This window comes from Emys orbicularis, chromosome 1 (genome assembly GCF_028017835.1).
Source record: "Emys orbicularis isolate rEmyOrb1 chromosome 1, rEmyOrb1.hap1, whole genome shotgun sequence".
Lineage (NCBI taxonomy): Eukaryota > Metazoa > Chordata > Testudines > Emydidae > Emys > Emys orbicularis.
The window spans coordinates 373,772,342-373,797,186 of record NC_088683.1 but is presented as its reverse complement, the minus strand read 5'-3'; the positions used below and the strand labels follow the sequence as shown (position 1 = coordinate 373,797,186).

Genomic DNA, 24,845 nt, shown 5'->3' with positions numbered 1-24,845 from the left:
AGTGGGACTAGGAACACGTGGCCAAGGGCTCAAAGGGGGGACCCGTGAGGTGGGAGAGCACTAGGTTCAGGTCCCAGAGCGGGACCGGGGGTCTGGCGTAAGGGAATGCCCGATCCAGCCCTTTTAAAAACCGGGATGTCATGTGGTGGGAAAACACCGAGTGACCATGCACTGGGGGGTGGAAAGCTGAAAAGGCCGCAAGGTGTACCCTGACCAAGGAGGACGCCAGCCCACATGGAGAACCGATACCATTTGGCCAGGTAGGTTTGTCGTGTGGACGGTTTCCTGCTCTCAAGCAGAACCTGTCTAACATCCTCAGAACACCTCCCCTCCTCCTCGTTTAACCATGGAGCAGCCACGCTGTCAAGTGAAGCGCGGCCAGGTTGGGGTGGAGGAGACATCCTCCCTCCTGGGAGAGGAGGTCCGGTCGAAGCGGGAGCCTGCGCGGGGGGGCCACTAAAAGTTGTAGGAGTGTCCCATACCAATGTTTATGGGCCCAATCCGGGGCTATCAGGATAATTCGCGCCCTGTCTGCCTTTACCTTCTGTAGGACCTTGCCTATCAGGAGGAAGGGCGGGAAGGCGTAGAACAGGCAGCATGATCATGGAATTAGGAACGCATCCGATATCGCCCCTTCGCCCTCTCCCGCCCTGGAGCAGAACTGTGGGCAGAGGCGATTCTGGACGGTGGCGAAAAGATCTACCTGGGGAGTGCCCCACTCTAGGAAGAGCCGCCTGGCCACCTCCCTGTGTAGAGACCACTCGTGTTGTTGGGAGAAAAACCTGCTTAGGTGATCCGCGAGCATGTTGCGCTTGCCGGGCAGGTGAAAAGCCCTCAAAAGGATGTTGTGGGCTATACAGAACTCCCACAGGTGCTGGGCTTCCTGGCACAAGGCCACGGAACGCGTGCCCCCTTGCCTGTTGATATAATACACCGCGGTCGTATTGTCCGTAAGGACTCTGACCACCTTTCCCCCTAGGTGCCGGCTGAAAGCCACGCACGCCAGGCGCACCGCCCTGAGCTCCCTGACATTTATGTGCAGGGACACTTCCGAGGGCGACCATCTGCCCTGGGTTTTGAGGCTACCCACATGGGCTCCCCATCCCAGGTCCGACGCGTCTGACACCACATCTAGTGAGGGAGGGGGCTCCCGGAAGGGGATACCCTGAAGCATGTTGCTCGGGAGGGACCACCATAGCAGGTCGGCCACTACATTGGGTGGCAACGTGACGACCTTGTCCAGGCCGTCCCTGGCCTGGGAATACTGGGAGGCCAGCCAGAGTTGGAGAGGCCTCATCCTGAGCCTGGCATGTCGCACCACTGAGGGGCATGCTGCCATATGGCCTAGGATTTGAAGGCACACCCGTGCCGTCATCACAGGGAAGGCCGTGACGGAGGCAATGAGACCTTTGAGCGTCTCGAACCTGTCCCGGGGGAGGGAGGCCGTGGCCACGCTGAACCGGGACTAACGTGGACTTGTCCTCGTTTACCACTAGGCCTAGACTCGTGCAGGTATCTAGCAGGAATTTCATCTGCGCCTGCACCTGGGACCGAGACTTGCCCTTGAGCAGCCAGTCATCCAGGTAGGGGAAGATCTGCAGCCCGTTCCTCCTGAGGTGGGCTGCCACTACCGCCATGCATTTTGTAAGAACCCTGGGGGCCGTGGAAAGGCCAAAGGGAAGGACCGTAAACTGGTAGTGGTCTCTCCCTACCAGGAAGCGGAGGAAGTGCCTGTGACCCTCGAAAATATGGATATGGAAGTACACATCCTGGAGGTCCAGGGCTGCGAACCAATCTCCCGGGTCTAGGGACGGAACAATAGAGGCCAGGGACACCATACGGAATTTGCAGCAGACCAGAAACTGGTTGAGATTCTGCAGGTCAAGGATGGGCCTGAGCCTGCCTTTTGCCTTCGGGATCAGGAAATACTGGGAGTAAAACCCTTTGCCCTGGAATTTCTGAGGTACCCTCTCCATCGCGCCCAGGGTGAGGAGGCGCGTCACCTCCTGATCTAAAAGGAGGACGTGCTCCAGGTCTCTGGGGACATCCCGGGATGGAGGATGGTGGGGTGGGGGTGAATTGAACTGCAGCCTCTACCCCTTGGAGATGGTACTGAGGACCCACCGGTCCGACGTTATACGGGACCATTGCACTCTGAAGGCAGATAAACGGTTGCGAAAACCCAACTTTATTAACTGGGGGGCTTCCCTGGCAACAGGCCCAGTGGCCCCCTGCAAAGAGTCAAAAACGCCTCTCCCCCTGCCTCTTGCCCTTCGAGGGGCCGGGGTGTGGGGCCGAATGGGATTGGCGCTGTGACCTGCGCCTCTGGTCCCTAGGCCTCTTAGGCGGGGGCTCGTATCTGCCCCTTACAGGGGGAGCCAGGGGCTGCGACCTGGGTTTGTCCTTGGCTGGCAGGACATACAGGCCGAAAGTCTGCAGGGTGGTGTGGGAGTCTTTCATCCCGTGCAGACGAGTGTCCATTTGGTCCACGAACAGGGCCTTGCTGTCGAAGGGCAGGTCCTGCATGAGGGACTGGTATTCCACGGACAGCCCCGACAGCGAGAGCCACGACGCCCGTCGTATGAAGATAGCAGAGGCCATTGAAAGAGCCACTGTGTCGGCCGCATTCGCCGCTGCCTGGAGCGCCGCTTTCGCCGCTGCCGCACCCTCGTCAACTAGAGCCCTGAATTCCTTCCTGTCCTTTTCCTGGAGGGAAAAGAACGGTTACTCACCTTTGTAACTGTTGTTCTTTGAGATGTGTTGCTCATGGGATCATTTAGTTGGGAATTGGTCCTGCTTTGAGCAGGGGGTTGGACTAGATGACCTCCTGAGGTCCCTTCCAACCCTGATATTTTATGATTCTATATCCATTCCAATTAGGTGTGCGCGCGCCGCGTGCACGATCGTCGGAGAAATTTTCTACCCTAGCAACACCCAGTGGGTCGGCTGTGGAGCCCCCTGGAGTGGCGCCTTCATGGCGCTGGATATATACCCCAGCCGACCCAGCGCCCCCTCAGTTCCTTCTTGCCGGCTACTCCGACAGTGGGGAAGGAGGGCGGATTTGGAATGGATATGAGCAACACATCTCAAAGAACAACAGTTACAAAGGTGAGTAACCGTTCTTTCTTCTTCGAGTGCTTGCTCATATCGATTCCAATTAGGTGACTCCCAAGCCTTACCTAGGCGGTGGGGTCGGAGTGAGACATCGCTGTGTGCAAAACCGCTGATCCGAATGCAGCATCGTCTCTGGACTGCTGTACCAGCATATAGTGAGCGGCGAAGGTGTGGACCGATGACCAAACTGCGGCTCTACAAATGTCCTGGATCGGGACATGAGCCAGGAAGGCAGTCGAGGAGGCTTGGGCCCTCGTGGAGTGGGCGGTGAGGCGCGGCGTCGGGACACTGGCCAGGTCATAGCAAGCACGAATGCAGGACGTGATCCAAGAGGAGAGACGCTGTGAGGAGACCGGTAAGCCTTTCATCCGGTCGGCCACTGCAACGAAGAGTTGTGTCGTCTTCCTAAACGGCTTTGTACGCTCAATATAGAAAGCCAGGGCCCTGCGTACGTCCAAGGAATGCATACGCTGGTCTTGACGGGTAGCATACGGCTTAGGATGGAAGACCGGGAGAAATATATCCTGGTTCACATGAAAAGCTGAAACTACCTTGGGGAGAAAGGCAGGGTGGGGGCGAAGCTGCACCTTGTCTTTATGGAAAACTGTGTATGGAGGCTCAGACGTGAGCGCCCTGATTTCAGAAACACGCCTTGCTGAAGTGATGGCTACAAGGAAGGCTGTCTTCCAAGATAGGTACAGGAGTGAGCAAGTAGCCAATGGCTCGAATGGGGGCCCTGTGAGCGTGGAGAGAACCAGGTTGAGATCCCACGCCGGAACGGGTCGGCGTTGCTGCGGGTACAGTCATTCTAAGCCCTTGAGGAATCTGACGACCATCGGGTTAGAGAAGACTGAGGAAGTGAGTTCTCCTGGGTGGAAAGCCGATATAGCGGCCAGGTGAACCCTGATTGAAGATATCGCCAAGCCCTGCTGTTTCAGGGATAGGAGATATTCGAGTATAAATATCTGCAAGGGGGGCGTGGCCTGCTGCTCGCACCAACAGGAGAACCGTTTCCACTTGGCTAAGTAAGTGGTCCGTGTAGCGGGCTTTCTACTTCCCAGCAGAATCTGTTGCACGGGATGTGAGCATTGTAGCTCTGTCCAATTCAGCCATGGAGCATCCACGCCATGAGGTGGAGCGATTGCAGGTCGGGGTGACAGAGTCGGCCGTGGTCCTGAGAGATCAGATCTGGGCACACGGGAAGCGTGATTGGAGTTTGAACCGATAGCTCCAGAAGCGTGGTGTACCAGTGCTGCCTTGGCCAAGCTGGAGCGACTAGAATCAGACGTGCCTGGTCTCTGCGTAGCTTGAGCAGTACCCTGTGGACCAGTGAGAATGGAGGAAAAGCGTAGAACAGCTGGTCTTTCCACGTTAGAAGGAAAGCGTCCGACAGGGAGCCCGGAGAACGCCCTTGTAGGGAGCAGAACGCGTGGCACTTCCTGTTGGCTCGAGATGCGAACAGGTCGACCTGGGGAAATCCCCACCTCTGGAAGATGGAATAGATGATATCTGGACGAATCGACCACTCGTGCGTCTGGAAGGATCTGCTGAGACGGTCCGCTAGAGTGTTCTGGGCTCCAGGGAGGAACGATGCCATGAGATGTATCGAGTGGGCAATGCAGAACTCCCACAGGCGAATGGCCTCTTGGCATAGAAGAGACGACCGGGCTCCTCCTTGCTTGTTGATGTAGAACATGGCCGTGGTGTTGTCTGTGAGGATTGACACGCAACGGCCATGTAGGAGACCAAGAAATGCCTGACAGGCTAGGCGCACCGCCATCAGCTCTCGAACGTTGATGTGCAGAGCTAGTTGGGATGCGGTCCACAGGCCCTGGGTGTGATGGTCCCCAAGGTGAGCGCCCCAACCTAGAGACGAAGCATCTGTGACCAGGTGCAGGGAGGGTTGTGGGGCGTGAAATGGCACTCCTGCGCAAACCGCCTTGTGATCCAGCCACCAGGTGAGAGAGGTCAAGACCGAGTCCGGAACCGTGACCACCATGCTCAGGTTGTCCCGATAAGGATGGTACACCGACGATACCCAGACCTGAAGTGGGCGAAGCCGAAGTCTGGCATGCCTGGTTACGTAAGTGCAAGAGGCCATGTGTCCCAACAGGCCGAGGCACGTCCTTATTGTGGTGATCGGGAAGACCTGGAGTACGTGGATGATGTTTGTGATGGCGTGAAACCGAGTGTCTGGAAGAAGAGCTCGGGCAAGTCTGGAGTCTAAGACTGCCCCGATAAACTCTATTCTCTGGGTTGGATCCAGAGTAGACTTCTCTTTGTTGAGTAGAATGCCTAACTCGTGGAATGTTTGCAGTATTATCTGGACGTGAGCTTGAACTTGCTCCCTGGTGCGGCCGCGCACCAGCCAGTCGTCTAGATACGGGAACACCTGTATCCTCTGTCGACGAAGGTATGCTGCCACGACAGCCATACATTTTGGGAACACTCTCGGAGCCGCGGACAGGCCAAAGGGAAGGACGGCAAATTGGTAGTGCACCTTGTTTACTACAAATCGAAGGAAGCGCCTGTGTGGGGGGTAGATTGCTATATGAAAATATGCGTCCTTCATATCGAGGGCGGCGAACCAGTCTCCAGGATCCAGGGAGGGGATGATGGTCCCCAAGGAGACCATGCGGAACTTCAATTTTACTATGAATTTGTTGAGTCCGCGTAAGTCTAAAATGGGTTGCAGACCCCCTTTTGACTTGGGGATCAGGAAGTAGCGGGAGTAGAACCCCCTGCCCCTTAGCTCTGTGGGCACCTCCTCTATGGCCCCCGTAGAGAGGAGACCAAAAACCTCCTGTGTAAGGAGATGCTCGTGAGAAGGGTCCCTGAAGAGGGATGGGGAGGGGGGGTGAGAGGGGGGGGAACGAAGAGAACTGGAGAGCGTATCCCCTCTCCACCGTGCGAAGGACCCAACAGTCCGAGGTTATAAGGGACCAAGCACGGTGGAAACGGGAGAGGCGATCCCGAAAGGAAGGAGATGGATCCTGGGTAGTGGCTGGGGCGCCGTCCTCGAGCGCACCTTCAAAAGTTTTGTCTAGGACCTGAAGGTGGCCTAGGCGGGCCCTGGTTCTGACCGAGTTGAGGGGCGGTCGACCTTCGTCTACCACCTCGGCCCCGCCTTCTGGCAAAGTCCTGTCTCGGACGAGGCGGGGGAGGGTAGAACCTTTGCGGCTGGGGCCTAAAGGGTCTGCGCTGGGGCCCTGGGACATGCATCCCCAGGGAGCGCATAATGGTTCTCGAGTCCTTGAGGCTCTGCAATCGAGAGTCCGTCTTGTCCGAGAACAGCCCGTGGCCCTCGAACGGTAAATCCTGCAGGGTCTGCTGCAGTTCTGGAGGCAAGTCCGAAACCTGGAGCCAGGAGACGCGTCACATGGCTATGCCCGATGCTAGTGTCCTGGCGGCAGAGTCCGCTATGTCCAAGGAGGCTTGCAAGGAGGTCCTAGACACCTTCTTACCCTCCTCCACTAAGGCCCCGAACTCCTCCCTTGAGTCCTGGGGAACCAATTCTTTGAATTTACCCATGGAGTTCCATGAGTTGTAACTGTAGCGGCTCAAGAGCGCCTGTTGGTTCGCGGATCTGAGCTGCAAACCGCCCGCCGAGTATACTTTACGCCCGAACAAATCGAAGCGTTTAGCGTCCTTCGATTTGGGCGCTGCCGCCTGCTGGCCATGACGCTCTCTTGCGTTCACCGAGGACACGACCAGTGAACACGGTGGAGGGTGCGTATATAAGTACTCATAGTCCTTGGAGGGGATGAAGTACTTTCTTTCTACCCCTCTGGCTGTGGGTGGGATGGAGGCAGGGGTTTGCCATATGGTGGTGGCATTAGCCTGAATCGTCCGAATCAGTGGTAATGCCACCTGGGATGGGGCATCAGCCGACAGGATGCTCACCACCGGGTCCTGCACCTCTACTATCTCCTCCGCCTGGAGGTCCATATTACGTGCCACCCTACGTAATAGGTCCTGGTGGGCACGAAGATCTATTGGGGGCGGGCCCGAGGCTATTGTGCCCGCCACCGCCTCATCCGGAGAAGATGAGGAGGATGCCTCCGGGGGCAAGGGGTCCAAAGGAGGGTCTGGCTCTAAAGGTCCCTGAAGCGGAGGGTCTCCTGCCACGGGGTCTAGGGCCTGAGGTGTAGGCACGGGAGCCTCCATGCCCCCTGGAGGAGGACGGAAGATGGTGGCCTCCGGGACTCTGGGCTCGGAGCGTACCGAGCGAGAGGCTGATGGAGGAGCTCCTTGTGCTTGGTGATATGCCCACGGAGTCCAGAAAGACCAATGCGTAGGGTCCTGCGCAGGGTCCTCTGCCCCCTCCTGCCAGTGACCCAAGTCATCGGCAGCCTGACCCTGAGGAGGGTATGCTGATCTGGAAGCCCCGTCGGAGGAGCGAGACGCTGATCTCGAGGGCCAGGGTGGTGCCAAACGCATCTGCATGGGCTCGGTACAATACGGTGCCGATCGGTGCCGGTCCTCAGGCGAGCGGTCCCTGCGCGGTGCCGGTGAGCGGTACCGTGATCGAGATCGGTGCCGCTGGCCATGTCAGTGCCAACATCCAGATCTGGACCGAGACGAAGACGACCGCCTGTAGACGTGGTGCCGGGAGCGGCCCCTCGAACTGGAGCGGCGCTCATACCGGTGCCGAGAACTACGTCGCGACTCCGATCGGTACCGATGATCCTGACGGTGCCGAGACGTAGATCGGTGCCGTGAAGAGGACCTAGGCCGCAAGTACAACTGGTGCCGGGGCGAAAGTTGGCGTTGGGACTGCGAGCGGCGTTGGGACCTGCTCCGAGACCTGGAGCGGTGCCGCGAGTCCACGCTCGGAGACGGCGGGCGTACCAGGGCAGGCTTGCCCCTGGATTGCACTGTCCGAAGAGCGGGCGGTGCCGCGGGCTGAGATGGCGCCGGCTCCGTGAGAGCGATGAGGTCCTTTGCCATTGCAAAGGTCTCCGGAGTAGACGGGAGACAGGGCTCCACCACGGATCGGGGTGGTGAGCCAGTCCGCACCGGACTCAACGGCCCCGGTGCCGGAGTCAACGGTGTAGCCGATATTTGCAACTTCTGGCGCTCTAGAGGCGGACATGGCTCTACCACCGGTACCGGGGGAGTCGGTGTCTGTAGGACAGCAGCCTCCTGTGTCTTGCGGGGTCTTTTATGTCCCGGAGACAGGGACCGGCGCCGAGGCGCTTGCGGTGGACGCGGTGCCGAAGGAGGATGGTGCCGCGAGGCCTTATCCACGTCTGCTCGCGGTGTAGTACCGGTAGGTGCCGCAGGGGCCTGCGCACCGAGGCGCTCGGTGCCGGAACTTGGCGCGCCGAGGGAGGATCTGGGCTAAGTGCCGCCTCCATGAGGAGCTGCTTGAGTCGAAAGTCCCGCTCCTTTTTGGTCCTGGGTCTGAAAGCCTTACAGATCTTGCACTTATCTGTTTGGTGGGACTCTCCTAGACACTTCAGACACGAGTCGTGCGGATCTCCTGTTGGCATAGGCTTAGCACAGGACGCGCACGGCTTAAAGCCAGGAGCCTTGGGCATGAGCCCGGCTATGTGCCGGGGGAAAAGGGGGGAGAAGTAGCCCCCTTAACCCCCGCTAACTATTTACAACTACTTAACAATGAACTATGAACAGGAATGACTAATCTAAAGAACATACAACAACTGTAACTACAACTATCTATAAGAACTAACGAGTAAAGCTAGGGAGAGTGGAGAACAGCTATGCCGCGCTCCACAGTTCCAACGACCGTCAGGGGCGGTAAGAAGGAACTGAGGGGGTGCTGGGTCGGCTGGGGTATATATCCAGCGCCATGAAGGCGCCACTCCAGGGGGCTCCACAGCCGACCCACCGGGTGTTGCTAGGGTAGAAAATTTCTCCGACGATCGTGCACGCGGCGCGCGCACACCTAATTGGAATCGATATGAGCAAGCACTCGAAGAAGAAGCTCGAATTTTGGCAGAGACCCCCACAAGTTAAAATCATACCTGCTCAGGAGTGCTTGATGGTTTGCCACCCTGAGCTGGAAACTCGCAGAAGAATAAACTTTTTTTCCAAAAGTGTCTAGTCTCCTGGCATCTTTATCCTTGGGGGTGGGTGCAGGCTGGCAGTGTCTTTCATGGTGGTTGACGGACTCCACGACCAGTGAGTTCGGGGTAGGATAAGTGTACAAGTACTCATGCCCCTTTGTTGGCACGAAGTACTTCCGCTCTGCCTTCTTAGAAATGGGCAGCAGAGAGGCAGGGGTTTGCCAGATCCCAACAGAAATATTGGCTACCCCTTGGTGAAGCGGTAGGGCTACACGGCCCGGTGCCGAGGAGGACAGGACATTAAACAAAGTGTCCGACGGCTCCTCCATCTCCTCAGCCTGGAGCTGGAGATTGGCGGCTACGCGTCGGAGAAGCTCTTGATGAGCCTTAAAATCCTCCTGAGAAGGAGGGGGCGGCGCAGCTATGGACTTGTCCGGTGCCAACGAGACGACCGGAACCACCCCTAGGGCATCGAGTGGTACCGTCGGGTCGCACTCCACGTCTGGGTCCGGGCGCGGTGCCGGTGGTTCGGTACCCGAGGACTGCTCTCGGTGCTGAGACGGGGACGCCGAGTGGACCTAGGATGCCGCAGCCACGGAACGAGGCCTTGCCAGTGCGAGCGCTTGGGGCCACGGTGCCCACTGGCACCACTGTCCTTGCCAGGGCGGCCCTTGCCACTGAGCTGTCTGAGGTCCTATCAGAGCTACTTGCTCTTGAGGGACGATGCGGAGCCGAGGCCGAAGTTACCGAGGAGCGCACGGTGCCGTACGAGCGGCTGGACCAGTCCCGGCCATGTCGGCTCCGACCCCGGGATTTGGACCTTGACGACGATGAGATGTACACATCGGAGGTGCTATCTCCGGAGTTCCTTCGGCGACCATGGCTACTACGCCTCGGTGCTGGTGACGGTCGGGATGTACTCCGAGTATGGCGTGCGCTGTGGTATAAGCGGCGGTGCCGATGGCGTCGAGATCTGCTATCATTCCGGCTGGAAGAGGAGCGTCGACGCTTTCTGTCCTGGCGCCTGCGACCCCTCTGGGCAGAGGAAGACTCCGGAGACTCGCTCTCAGGTGACTCAGTCAACGGAGTGGAGATCTGACGTGGGCTACGGGAAGGCCCCACGGATTGAGCAGGGACCTCAACCTACGATCTGGCAGGGGAGGGCTGGTGAGCGCCCAGCGATGGTTTCCCTCAGGACTGGGGGCCCAACTCAGGCGGCATGCTCGGCACCGGCAGGACGAGGATGTCACGCGCTGCCTGAGCTGCCTCCGGCATCGATGGCATCCTCACTGCAGGAGAGGACGGGGCCGGACTACTCCGCTCAACGCGAGTCAGAGGTCTGGGTCCTGAGGGGGATCGTGGGCTGCCCAACTCGGGTCCGGCCTCACCCCTGTCCTTATCTCGGCGTCGCTGGGTCTTGCCTTGTTTCTTGGTGGGGGAGCGGTGCCGACTGGTGGATGGGGCCTCGCTCCGCACCGAGGACACGGTGCCCGGCGCCGGGTCGGGTTGGCGCACCGGTGCCGGGGCCAATGCCGACTTCATAAGCAGGGCCTGGAGACGGATATCTCGTTTGCGCTTAGTCCGGGGCTTGAACGACTTACAGATTTTGCAACGCTCACTTATGTGAGCCTCTCCCAGTCAGCGAAGACACTGAGAGTGTGGATCGCTTCTGGGCATAGAATTGCGACAGGAGTCGCACACTTGAAGCCTGGGGCCCGGGGCATGCCCCGAGCCAGGCCACTAACTATAGAAAAACTATTTACGGTCAAAGATCGTACTACTAAGGTTAGACGCTACAGCAATGCTGGAGCACAAAGTTCCAACTACCTTCACTGGCGGCAAGAAGGAACTGAGGGTGGGGGGAGCGCGCAGCGCCCTTTATAGCGCGATATAGAGGCGCCACTCCAGGGGTCGCAGCGGGGCTCCCCCACTACGGGTACTGCTAAGGGAAAAACTTCCGGCACCGGTGCACATGGCGAGCACGCACACCTACTGTGGAATACACTTGAGCAATCACTCGAAGAAGAAGCTCAAATAACCAAGTTGGCACCTGACCAAAAGGACCAATAAGGAAAGAAGATACTTTCAAATCGGGGGGGGGGGGGGGAGGTTTTGTGTGTGCTATGTTTGTTGTTCCCTCTCAGGACAAAGAGAGAGACCAAGCAGGTAACCCAGCTCCTACTGAAATGATATATCTAAACTTATAGAAATTGTAAGTAATAGCAAGGAAATGCATTAGATTATCTTTTGGTTTAGCTTGTGATTTTTCCCTATGCCAACAGGGAGGTTTATTCCTGTTTTTGTAACTTTGAAATTGAGCCTAGAGGGGAATCCTCTGCATTTTAAATCTTTTTATTACCCTGTAAAATTACCTTCCATCCTGATTTTACAGAGGTGCTTCTTTTACGTTTTTCTTTATAATAAAGTTCTTCTTTTAAGAACCTGGTTGGTTTTTAGTGTCCTAAAAACCCAAGGGTCTGGTCTGTGCTCACTTTGTTAACCTATTGGTTGGTATATTATTCTCAAGCCTCCCCAGGAAAGGGGGTGAAGGGATTTTAGGGGGATATTTTGGGGAAATAGGAACTCCAAGTGGCCCTTTTCCTGAATCTTTGTCTAAATCACTTGGTGGTGGCAGCAATACCGTCCAAGGACAAGGAAAGGATTTGTGCCTTGGGGGAGTTTTTAACCTAAGCTGGTAGAAATAAGCTTAGGGGGTCTTTCATGCGGGTCTCCACATCTGTACCCCAGAGTTCAGAGTGGGGAGGGAACCCTGACACAACCTGCAGTATCCAGTGGGGTGAGAAAAACTACTTAGTTCAGATATTGTCTAGTCTAATTAGGTTGAGAATTTAGACCACGTGTTTGTCTTTTATTTTCTTTTGGTAACCACTCTGACTTTTGCTTATCACTTATAATCATTTAAAATCCATCTTTTGTAACCAATAAGTTTATTCTAATGTTTATCATTACCTGTGAGTTTGACTGAAGTGCTTGGTAAATTAGTAAACTTGAATTGCTCAAGAAAGGGTCTTGAGCAGTACAAGACAGTATATTCCAGTGGTACAAGACTGGGATCCTGGGGATTTGGCTGGTGCCTTTCTCTGTGTGATTCGTGAGTGGCTCTGGGAGCATTCATGCAATCTGGCTGGACGTGGGGCTCCACATGTGGTTGTACTGCGTGGTAACAGCACCTGGAGGGGTTTGCTACTTGCTACCAATAAGGCATTGTGAGAGAAAACCCAGATTAGGAGTTAAGGGGTCACAGTGGTCCCACAGTCCCATGTTGCACCCCAGGGATCACGTCACAGTATGTTTAGTTTGGAAAAGAGGAGATTAAGGAAGGACATGACAGTGGTATTCAAATACTTGAAAGGCTGCCATAAAAAAAGATGGAGAAAGGTTGTTCTCTCTTGCCGCAGCGGGCAGGACAAGGCAATGGGATCAAACTACAGCATAGCAGATTTAGATTAAATCTCAGGAAAAACTTCTTAACTGTAAGAACAGTTGGACAATCTAACAGACTGTCTGGGGAGGTTATGGAAGCTCCTTCACAAGGTTTGCAAAAGGAGGCTGGATCGGTGTTGGATGGTTTAGGCACAACAAACCCTGCATGTGGGCAGGGGGTTAAACTAGATGACCCTTGCAGTCCCTTCTAACTCTATGATTCTAACACATGTATGCTCGCAAAAAGGTACATGCTCAGTCAGCACATGAGGATGCTGTCCCCTCAGCAAATACAAAGTTGTCCCTCCTATGACTTCTTCTTCTATACCAGGGGTCGGCAACGTTTGGCACACGGCTCGCCAAGGTAAGCACCCTGGCGGGCCGAGCCAGTTTATTTACCTGCTGACACGGCAGGTTCGGCCGATCGTGGCCCCCACTGGCCGCGGTTCGCCATCCCGGGCCAATGGGGGCGGCGGGAAGCCACGGCCAGCACATCCCTCACCCGCACCGCTTCCCGCTGCCCCCATTGGCCCGGGACGGCGAACCGCGGCGAGTGGGGGCCGCGATCGGCCGAACCTGCTGCATCAGCAGGTAAATAAACTGGCCCAACCCGCCAGGGTGCTTACCCTGGCGAGCCGCGTGCCAAACGTTGCCGACCCCTGTTCTATACTCTGATAAAAACACATATATAGCACACTCCAGATGTTGTTAGTTACATGCTAGTTCGAACAAAACATCCTTATCCATGATCCTGTCATAGATTCATAGATTCTAGAACTGGAAGGGACCACGAGAGGTCATCGAGTCCAGTCCCCTGCCCTCATGGCAGGACCAAATACTGTCTAGACCATCCCTGATAGACATTTATCTAACCTACTCTTAAATATCTCCAGAGATGGAGATTCCACAACCTCCATAGGCAATTTATTCCAGTGTTTAACCACCCTGACAGTTAGGAACTTTTTCCTAATGTCCAACCTAAACCTCCCTTGCTGCAGTTTAAGCCCATTGCTTCTTGTTCTATCCTTAGAGACTAAGGTGAACAAGTTTTCTCCCTCCTCCTTATGACACCCTTTTAGATACCTGAAAACTGCTATCATGTCCCCTCTCAGTCTTCTCTTTTTCAAACTAAACAAACCCAATTCTTTCAGCCTTCCTTCATAGGTCATGTTCTCAAGACCTTTCATCATTCTTGTTGCTCTTCTCTGGACCCTCTCCAATTTCTCCACATCTTTCTTGAAATGCGGTGCCCAGAACTGGACACAATACTCCAGTTGAGGCCTAACCAGCGCAGAGTAGAGCGGAAGAATGACTTCTCGTGTCTTGCTCACAACACACCTGTTAATACATCCCAGAATCATGTTTGCTTTTTTTGCAACAGCATCACACTGTTGACTCATATTTAGCTTGTGGTCAATGATAACCCCTAGATCCCATTCTGCCGTACTCCTTCCTAGACAGTCTCTTCCCATTCTGTATGTGTGAAACTGATTGTTCCTTCCTAAGTGGAGCACCTTGCATTTGTCTTTGTTAAACTTCATCCTGTTTACCTCAGACCATTTCTCCAATTTGTCCAGATCATTTTGAATTATGACCCTGTCCTCCAAAGCAGTTGCAATCCCTCCCAGTTTGGTATCATCTGCAAACTTAATAAGCGTACTTTCTATGCCAATATCTAAGTCGTTGATGAATATATTGATCAGAGCCGGTCCCAAAACAGACCCCTGCAGAACCCCACTTGTTATACCTTTCCAGCAGGATTGGGAACCATTAATAACTACTCTCTGAGTACGGTTATCCAGCCAGTTATGCACCCACCTTATAGTAGCCCCATCTAAATTGTATTTGCCTAGTTTATCGATAAGAATATCATGCAAGACTGTACCAAATGCCTTACTAAAGTCTAGGTATACCACATCCACAGCTTCTCCCTTATCCACAAGACTCGTTATCCTATCAAAGAAAGCTATCAGATTGGTTTGACACGATTTGTTCTTTACAAATCCATGCTGGCTATTCCCTATCACCTTACCATCTTCCAAGTGTTTGCAGATGATTTCCTTAATTACTTGCTCCATTATCTTCCCTGGCACAGAAGTTAAACTAACTGGTCTGTAGTTTCCTGGGTTGTTTTTATTTCCCTTTTTATAGATGGGCACTATATTTGCCCTTTTCCAGTCTTCTGGAATCTCTCCCGTCTCCCATGATTTTCCAAAGATAATAGCTAGAGGCTCAGATACCTCCTCTATTAGCTCCTTGAGTATTCTAGGATGCATTTCATCAGGTCCTGGTAACTTGCAGGCATCTAACTTTTCTAAGTGATTTTTAACTTGTTCTTTTTTTATTTTATCTTCTAAACCTACCCCCTTCCCATTAGCATTCACTATGTTAGGCATTCCTTCAGACTTCTCGTTGAAGACAGAAACAAAGAAGTCATTAAGCATCTCTGCCATTTCCAAGTTTCCTGTTACTGTTTCTCCCTCCTCACTGAGCAGTGGGCCTTGCTTCTAATGTATTGATAAAAAGTCTTCTTGTTTCCCTTTTATTCCCGTAGCCAGTTTGAGCTCATTTTGTGCCTTTGCCTTTCTAATCTTGCCCCTGCATTCCTGTGTTGTTTGCCTATATTCATCCTTTGTAATCTGTCCTAGTTTCCATTTTTTATATGACTCCTTTTTATTTTTTAGATCATGCCAGATCTCGTGGTTAAGCCAAGGTGGTCTTTTGCCACATTTTCTATCTTTCCTACCCAGCGGAATAGCTTGCTTTTGGGCCCTTAATAGTGTCCCTTTGAAAAACTGCCAACTGTCATCCCCTCCTTATCTTATGAGGGGTTGGTGAATTCCTGTGCCATCTCTTAAAAATGTTAGCTATTACCTAGTGTAGTGTTATTTGGCCAACGCCTGGCTTTCTCTGGTTCACAGCCTTCGGTTCATATTGTTATTTATGCCTAGAGCTTCAGCAAGGCCTACAAAATGCACTAACTACAGATAATATTTCCCTTATTTAATACATCAGTTAGTTTTAAATGTAAGACGTTTTGCTAAACACACTTTTTCCCCTTATGGATCCAGCATATTCAACTAATAAAAAAACAATTACAAAATCTCTTTTTGTGCATTTTTAATTGAATTCCAATTGCAGCTTGACACAAATCATATAGTAAATAAAAAATGTGTCATTCACTATTTTCTAACATAAAATAATGTCAAAAAGAAGAGCCTGAATACATATAAAGTTATAGAATTGCTTAAATAAATGTGTACAGATGTAGTGTATCCTCCTGGTTAGCAAACAAATACTAAATTTTAATGTAAATGCTACATTTAATTGCAAATAACAAGGTTTAATGCTTACCAACAATGAGAATCAACTTATCTATAGGAAAATAACTAAAAAATACAAATGTAAAACAAGATTAGAATTGATTATTTAAATCAAAGTATCTTTCCTGCTGTTTAAAATCATGATTAAAATCTGTGATTTAAATCAATCTACTCTACTGCCTCCACTCACAACACTGGAGCATTAAATGGGCTCCCAGTACTGGAGCGCCCAGTCACAGAGCTAGGGCAGACATTATTCCTCAGGGTCTTGTGGGGTACTTACCCTTCTGCAGGAGAACTCTTCCAAATGCAGGAAACACCAGTCCCCCAGGACAGGCTGCACAGCAGAACGGCCCCCGTAGATAAACAGGTACTTCTGGCCTAGAAAGAAGACACAGTCAGCTGAACAGAGGAGCTGGATCATGAAAGGTCACGTAGGCAACAGATGCATCTTCTGCCTGGATCACTGCAAGGCAGTTGTCATGGGGGACCTCAATAATATCCACAAGACTGGATGCTTTGTACTCCAGACTTCTAAGAGAGCCTGCAACTGTCTAGCAATTCCACTAGTGTCTGTTCAATCTGTCCCTGCTAGCTAGTGTAGAACTAGACAGCTGGAGGGAGAGACTAGGCATATGCCAGCAATTCCAGGATAGTCAGCCTAACCCACGCCTCTTGTCTGAGTCAATCAGAAGATATTCTTTATCTGGGGTGGCCAAACTGCGGCTCCGGAGCCGCATGCAGCTCTTCAGAAGATAACATGCGGCTCCTGCTAGGAGCTGACTCTGGGGAAAGAATGTGGGTGCTCAGCACCCACCAGCAGCCCTATCAGCCCCCCCTCCCCCAGTGCCTCCCACCTGCCGGCGGCCCACCCGATCGGCGCCTCCTCCTCCCTCCCTGTGCCTCCCACCTGCTGCAATCAGCTGTTTTGCGATGCGCAGGGGTGTGTGGGAAGAGTGAGTACATGGCTCACTGGGGGGAGAGTCAGGAAGAGGTGGCGCGGAGGTGGGGGTGGGGACTTGGGGAAAGGGGTAGAGTGGGGGGCAGGGCCTGGGACAGAGCCAGGGATCCAGCACCCCCTGGCTGGCACCAGTGTCTCCTTGAATAAAGCACACGGTTACTAGCCGGTGTGGAAAATTTTGATCAAAAATTTTCTTATACCATCTAACAATGGAAAGCAAGTGCAAACAGAAAATAAAATACACAGATGAAAAATCGAGGCTTCCAACAGGAGTGGGAGAATAAGAACTTTTTTGTTGAACATAATGGTAAGGCCATGGGTCTTCTTTGCCAGACGTGTGTCTCTCAGTTCAAATCTTCAAACTTGCAGCATCATTTTGCTTCAAGCCACGCACATATGGGTCAAGAATTCCCACAAGGTTCTGAATTCTGCACTTTAAAACTGAAAACTTTGAAAAAACAAACAGATGTAGAAGCCCAGATGTTAACCAGATTTGCCAACCGATCGCAGACTGTAATGTTAGCCCCCTATTATGTGGCCTGGCACACAGCCTGTGCGAAAAAGCCCTACTCTGAAGGAGAGCTTATAAAAACTGCCTCACCCATGTGATTTCAATCTTGTTATCAAAGAATGAGAATCTATAGAAGAAAATGTCTGGCCTGCGGCTTTCACGCCACACAATAGAACCAGAATATCCAACCTGAACAGTGACATCGCATCGCAACTGCACTCGCAACTTCAGCAGTGTGAGTATTTGAGCATTGCTTTGGATAAGTTGTGCCATGCAGAGGATAAACCTTATTATCGGTATTTGTCTGCACTGTGTCTGACGACTGTGTTGTAAGGGAAGAACTCCTCGATATTGTGTCACTAAAGGACAGAACTCATGGACGAGACCTAAGGGAGGCGTTGATGTTGGTAGTTGCAAAAAGCCACTTGTCTTTACAGAAGCTCACTGGCATTGCAACAGACAGGGCTCTGTCCATATGGGGACCTATGAATGGATTAGTAGGGCTTTGTAAGTCTGACGAGAGCTTTCCCGAATTTTGGACATTTCACTGTATTATTCATTGGGAGCAATTGGTATCTAAAAATCTCAAATTTGATCACGTCATGAAACCTGTCTTGCACATTGTGAAATTCATTCTCTCAAATGCACTCAATCACAGACAATTTCAAAATCTAATTGAAGAACTGGATGAAGACGACTCCCCTGCCAATTTCACTGTGCAGTTTGATGGCTCTCGAGAGGTAAAGTTATTTCCCGTTTTTTCGAGCTCCTGGAACCAGTACAATTGTTTATGGAGGAGAAGCACAGAATACACCCCAAGCTTACAGATCCTCGGTGGGTTCTAGACTTAGCATTTGCTGCATTTGGATAAACTAAACATGGACTTACAAGGAAAATTCCAGTTGCTGTCTGATCTAGCGTTAGGCGTATTTGCGTTCATGAACAAACTGCAGTTGTTTCACAGACAAATGCTTGAGGGAGAGCTGACACACTTTCCCTCAATGTCACAACTTCAAGCCAGATCAAAAGAAGATGCAGCAGAACCCCTAAAATGGAGCACAACTAGGTATGTGAGCATGATTAAAGATCTTAAGGACAGTTTTGAGGAAAGATTCTGCAGCAGAAAAGACCTCAAATCAGATTTCTGATTGACCCTTTTAGCGCTGAAGCCGATTGTCTGAAGCCTCCTTTAGTCACTGATGAAGAAACATCCCAGATGGAAATAATAGAACTTTTGGAAGATGACAAATTGAAATCTGTTCAGAAGACAGAGGGGCCCCTTACTTTCTGGAAATCTGTACCAAAGGATAAATATCCCAACATCAGAGGTGCAGCTCTAAAATTAATCTCAATGTTTGCCTCGACCTATCTTTGAGAGTCTGCTTTCTCGACACTCAAACATGTGAAATCCAAGCACCGATCCGTTTTGACAGACAGCCACTTAGGAGAACTTCTGCGTATTAGCACAATTGAACACAAACCAAACTTCAAGGGAATTGCTGAAAGCAAAGATTGCCACCAGAAGTCCCACTAAGTAAAAGGTTAAGTTGTTGTTATTATCGTTAACTATACATTATAAATGTATAATAAATATACATCATCAACTTATATAATTATTTATTTTATTTTATATGGAGATATACCTATCTCATTAATTGATAAACTTAACATTAACAAGTCACCGGGACCAGATGGCATTGACCCAAGATAGGGAATAGCCAGCATGGATTTGTAAAGAACAAATCGTGTCAAACCAATCTGATAGCTTTCTTTGATAGGATAATGAGCCTTGTGGAAAAGGGAGAAGCTGTGGATGTGGTATAACTAGACTTTAGTAAGGCATTTGATACGGTCTCGCATGATATTCTTATCGATAAACTAGGCAAATACAATTTAGATGGGGCTACTATAAGGTGGGTGCATAACTGGCTGGATAACCGTACTCAGAGAGTTGTTATTAATGGTTCCCAATCCTGCTGGAAAGGCATAACAAGTGGGGTTCCGCAGGGGTCTGTTTTGGGACTGGCTCTGTTCAATATCTTCATTAATGACTTAGATATTGGCATAGAAAGTATGCTTATTAAGTTTGCGGATGATACCAAACTGGGACGGATTGCAACTGCTTTGGAGGACAGGGTCATAATTCAAAATGATCTGGACAAATTGGAGAAATGGTCTGAGGTAAACAGGATGAAGTTTAACAAAGACAAATGCAAGGTGCTCCACTTAGGAAGGAACAATCAGTTTCACACATACAGAATGGGAAGAAACTATCTAGGAAGGAGTACGGCAGAAAGGGATCTAGGGGTTATCATTGACCACAAGCTAAATATGAGTCAACAGTGTGATGCTGTTGCAAAAAAAGCAAACATGATTCTGGGATGTATTAACAGGTGTGTTGTGAGCAAGACACGAGAAGTCATTCTTCCGCTCTACTCTGTGCTGGTTAGGCCTCAACTGGAGTATTGTGTCCAGTTCTGGGCATCGCATTTCAAGAAAGATGTGGAGAAATTGGAGAGGGTCCAGAGAAGAGCAACAAGAATGATGAAAGGTCTTGAGAACATGACCTATGAAGGAAGGCTGAAAGAATTGGGTTTGTTTAGTTTGAAAAAGAGAAGACTGAGAGGGGACATGATAGCAGTTTTCAGGTATCTAAAAGGGTGTCATAAGGAGGAGGGAGAAAACTTGTTCACCTTAGTCTCTAAGGATAGAACAAGAAGCAATGGGCTTAAACTGCAGCAAGGGAGGTTTAGGTTGGACATTAGGAAAAAGTTCCTAACTGTCAGGGTGGTTAAACACTGGAATAAATTGCCTAGGGAGGTTGTGGAATCTCCATCTCTGGAGATATTTAAGAGTAGGTTAGATAAATGTCTATCAGGGATGGTCTAGACAGTATTTGGTCCTGCCATGAGGGCAGGGGACTGGACTCGATGACCTCTCGAGGTCCCTTCCAGTCCTAGAATCTATGAATCTATAAGAGTTCTGAAAGAACTCAAATGTGAAGTTGCGGAACTATTAACTAAGGTTTGTAACCTGTCCTTTAAATCGGCTTCTGTACCCAATGACTGGAAGTTAGCTAATGTAACACCAATATTTAAAAAGGGCTCTAGAGGTGATCCCGGCAATTACAGACCGGTAAGTCTAACATCGGTACCGGGCAAATTAATCGAAACAATAGTTAAGAACAAAATTGTCAGACACATAGAAAAACAAACTGTTGAGCAATAATCAACATGGTTTCTGTAAAGGGAAATCGTGTCTTATTAATCTATTAGAGTTCTTTGAAGGGGTCAACAAACATGTGGACAAGGGGGATCCAGTGGACATAGTGTACTTAGATTTCCAGAAAGCCTTTGACAAGGTCCCTCACCAAAGGCTCTTACGTAAATTAAGCTGCCATGGGATAAAAGGGAAGGTCCTTTCATGGACTGAGAAATGGTTAAAAGACAGGGAACAAAGGGTAGGAATTAATGGTAAATTCTCAGAATGGAGAGGGGTAACTAGTGGTGCTCCCCAAGGGTCAGTCCTCGGACCAATCCTATTCAACTTATTCATAAATGATCTGGAGAAAGGGGTAAACAGTGAGCTGGCAAAGTTTGCATCTGATACTAAACTGCTCAAGATAGTTAAGACCAAAGCAGACTGTGATGAACTTCAAAAAGATCTCACAAAACTAAGTGATTGAGCAACAAAATGGCAAATGAAATTGAATGTGTATAAATGTAAAGTAATGCACATTGGAAAAAATAACCCCAACTATACATACAATATGATAAAAGAACAGGAGTACTTGTGGCACCTTAGAGACTAACAAATTTATTAGAGCATAAGCTTTCGTGGGCTACAACCCACTGCTTCGGATGCATATAGAGTGAAACATATATTGAGGAGATATATATACACACATACAGAGAGCATGAACAGGTGGGAGTTGTCTTACCAACTCTGAGAGGCCAATTAAGTAAGAGAAAAACTTTTGAAGTGATAATCAAGATAGCTCAGTACAGACAGTTTGATAAGAAGCAAGTGTGAAAATACTTACAAGGGGAGATAGATTCAATGTTTGTAATGGCTCAGCCATTCTCAGTCTTTATTTAATCCTGAGTTGATTGTGTATAGTTTGCATATCAATTCCAGCTCAGCAGTCTCTCGTTGGAGTCTGTTTTTGAAGTCCTACTTTCAACGTCTCCGACTCAAAGAATATTTCCAACATACCTCTGAACAGCATACTAACCCACAAAATCCCCCCTACCAGCACTACAAAAAAAAGGATTCTGCGTGGACTCCTCCGGACGGTCGAAACAACAGACTGGATTTCTACATAGATTGCTTCCGTCAACGTGCAAAGGCTGAAATTGTGGAAAAGCAACATCACTTGCCCCATAACTTCAGCCATGCTGAACACAACGCCATCTACAGCCTCAGAAACAACCCTGACATCATTATCAAAAAGGCTGACAAATGAGGTGCTGTCGTCATCATGAATAAAGTGGAATATGACCAAGAGGCTGCTAGACAGCTCTCTAACACCACATTCTACAGGCCATTATCCTCTGATCCCACTGAGGATTACCTAAAGAAACTACACCATCTGCTAAAAAAACTCCCTGACAAAGCACAGGAACAAATCTGTACAGACACATGCCTAGAACCCCGACCAGGGACATTCTATTTGCTACCCAAGATCCATAAACCTGGAAATCCTGGACGCCCCATCATCTCAGGCATTGGCACCCTAACATCAGGCTTGTCTGGTTATGTGGACTCTCTCCTCAGACCCTACGCTACCAGCACTCCTAGCTATCTTCGAGACACCACTGACTTCCTGAGGAAACTACAATCCATCGGTGATCTTCCAGAAAACACCATCCTGGCCACTATGGACGTAGAAGCCCTCTACACCAATATTCCACACAAAGATGGACTACAAGCTATCAGGAACAGTATCCCCGATAATGTCACAGCAAACCTGGTGGCTGAACTCTGTGACTTTGTCCTCACCCACAACTATTTCACATTTGGGGACAATATATACCTTCAAGTCAGCGGCACTGCTATGGGTACCCGCATGGCCCCACAGTATGCCAACATTTTTATGGTTGACTTAGAACAACGCTTCCTTAGCTCTCGTCCCCTAACGCCCCTACTCTACTTGCGCTACATTGATGACAACTTCATCATCTGGACCCATGGAAAAGAAGCCCTTGAGGAATTCCACCATGATTTCAATAATTTCCATCCCACCATCAACCTCAGCCTAGATCAATCCACACAAGCGGTCCATTTCCTGGGTTTTAAAAGGAGCTCACTTCACTTTGTGGTGCGAGTGTGAGGAGCTGGGAGCAAGAGGCACAAGGAGCTGAGAGTGAGAGGGTGTGCTGCTGGAGGACTGAGGAGCACAAGCGTTATCAGACACCAGGAGGAAGGTCCTGTGGTGAGAATAAGGAAGGTGTTCGGAGGAGGCCATGGGGAAGTAGCCCAGGGAGTTGTAGCTGTCATGCAGCTGTTACAGGAGGCACTATAGACAGCTGCAGTCCACAGGGCCCTGGGCTGGAACCCGGAGTAGAGGGCGGGCCTGGGTTCCCCCAAAACCTCCCAATTGACCTGGACTGTGGGTTCTTCCAGAGGGGAAGGTCTCTGGGCTGTTCCCCAACCCACATGGTGAATCTCTGAGGCAAGAAAATCCGCCAATAAGTGCAGGACCCACCAAGATAGAGGAGGAACTTTGTCACAGTAGGGACTTGTCATAGCTGAAGCAATATGCCCCTGACTGCAATAACGGAATTAGAACTGACACTGCATATCCCCCAGACCTCATTCTTTAAACAAAGGAATGATATGAAGATACTGTAACATAAGTTTTTGTAGAAAACTCCAGCCTTTTAAAAAAACCTTAGTGCTTTTTAAAGTTTTGCCCAGTGTGCAAAAGCAACCCCAAACTGCTCTAAAGACTTTCATAGATTAAAAGGCCAAAAGAGACCATTGTGATCTAGTCTGATGACCTGGATAGCACGAGCCAGAGAACTTTCTCCCAAATAATTCCTAGAGTAGATCTTTTAGAAAAACAGCTAAGCTTGATTTAAAAATTGTCAGTGATGGCGAATCCACCATGACCCTGGTAAATTGTTCCAATGATTAACAACTTGCACCATTAAAAATGTATGCCTTCTTCCCAGTCTGAATTTGTCAAGTTTCAACTTCCAGCCATTGAATAAGACGGTTACTTACCTTCTGTAACTGTTGTTCTTCGAGATGTGTTGTTCACGTCCATTCCACATTAGGTGTGCGCGCGCCGCGTGCACGAACGTCGGAAACTTTTTCCCTCAGCGGCTCCCGTCGGGCCCGCAGGGTCTCCCTTCCCGCCAGAGCGGCGCCCCGCCCTAGCGTATATATATCCCTGCCGGCCCGACCCTCCCTCAGTTCCTTCTTGCCGGTGACTCCGACAGAGGGGAAGGAGGGTGGGAAGTGTAATGGACGTGAACAACACATCTCGAAGAACAACAGTTACAGAAGGTAAGTAACCGTCTTTTCTTCTTCGAGTGCTTGTTCACGTCCATTCCACATTAGGTGACTCACAAGCTTACCATCGGAGGAGGGTAGGAGTCAAGGAATAACTGATTGAAGCACCGCCCTGCCGACCAGCGCGTCATCCCTGGTTTGATGGTGGATCGCGTAGTGGGCTGTGAAGGTATGCACCGACGACCAGGTGGCCGCCCTGCAGATCTCCTGGAGCGGGACCTGCGCCAAGAAGGCCGTCGAGGACGCTTGGGCCCTAGTAGAGTGAGCCCTGATCTGAGGAGCAGGCAAGTTGGCGAGCTCATAGCACGTACGTATGCAAAGCACGATCCACGCCGACAGGCGTTGCGTCGAAATCGGCTGGCCCTTCATTCGTTCCGCAATGGCCACAAACAGCTGAGTCGATTTGCGGAAAGGCCTGGTACAGTCCAGATAAAAAGCCAATGCCCGCCGAACATCCAGGGTATGCAGGCTACGATGGCTTGGGTCCGTATGGGGCTTGGGGAAGAACACCGGCAAACAGATGTCCTGCCCCATGTGAAAGCTCGTGACCACCTTAGGGAGGAATTTAGGGTGAGGTCTAAGCTGCACCTTATCCTTATAAAAGACGGTATAAGGAGGCTCCAAGGTGAGGGCCCTCAACTCCGATACCCTCCTAGCTGAGGTGACGGCCACGAGAAACGCGACCTTCCATGAAAGGTGCATGAGGTAGCAAGAGGCCAGGGGTTCAAAAGGAGGCCCCATGAGCTTAGTGAGGACCAGATTGAGGTCCCACGGGGGTATAGGTGGGCGCGAGTAGGGGAACATCCTGTCCAGCCCCTTGAGGAATCGGACTACAGTGGGATTGGAGAACACGGATTTCCCCGATTCCCCAGGGTGGTACGCTGATATGGCGGCTAGATGCACCTTAATAGAAGCGGGGGTGAGGCCTTGACGCTTGAGGT

At 50.8% G+C, this 24,845-nt stretch overlaps 1 protein-coding gene across 1 annotated transcript in view; it reads right to left on the bottom strand.

Moving 5' to 3' along the window:
- LCMT2 (leucine carboxyl methyltransferase 2) overlaps nucleotides 1-24,845 on the bottom strand; it is an 84,980-nt gene that overhangs the window by 16,816 nt on the left and 43,319 nt on the right. The window contains exon 11 of the mRNA XM_065398817.1: nucleotides 16,197-16,294. Within this exon, the coding sequence (XP_065254889.1) occupies nucleotides 16,197-16,294 (98 nt within the window). The remainder of the gene's footprint in view (nucleotides 1-16,196; nucleotides 16,295-24,845) is intronic.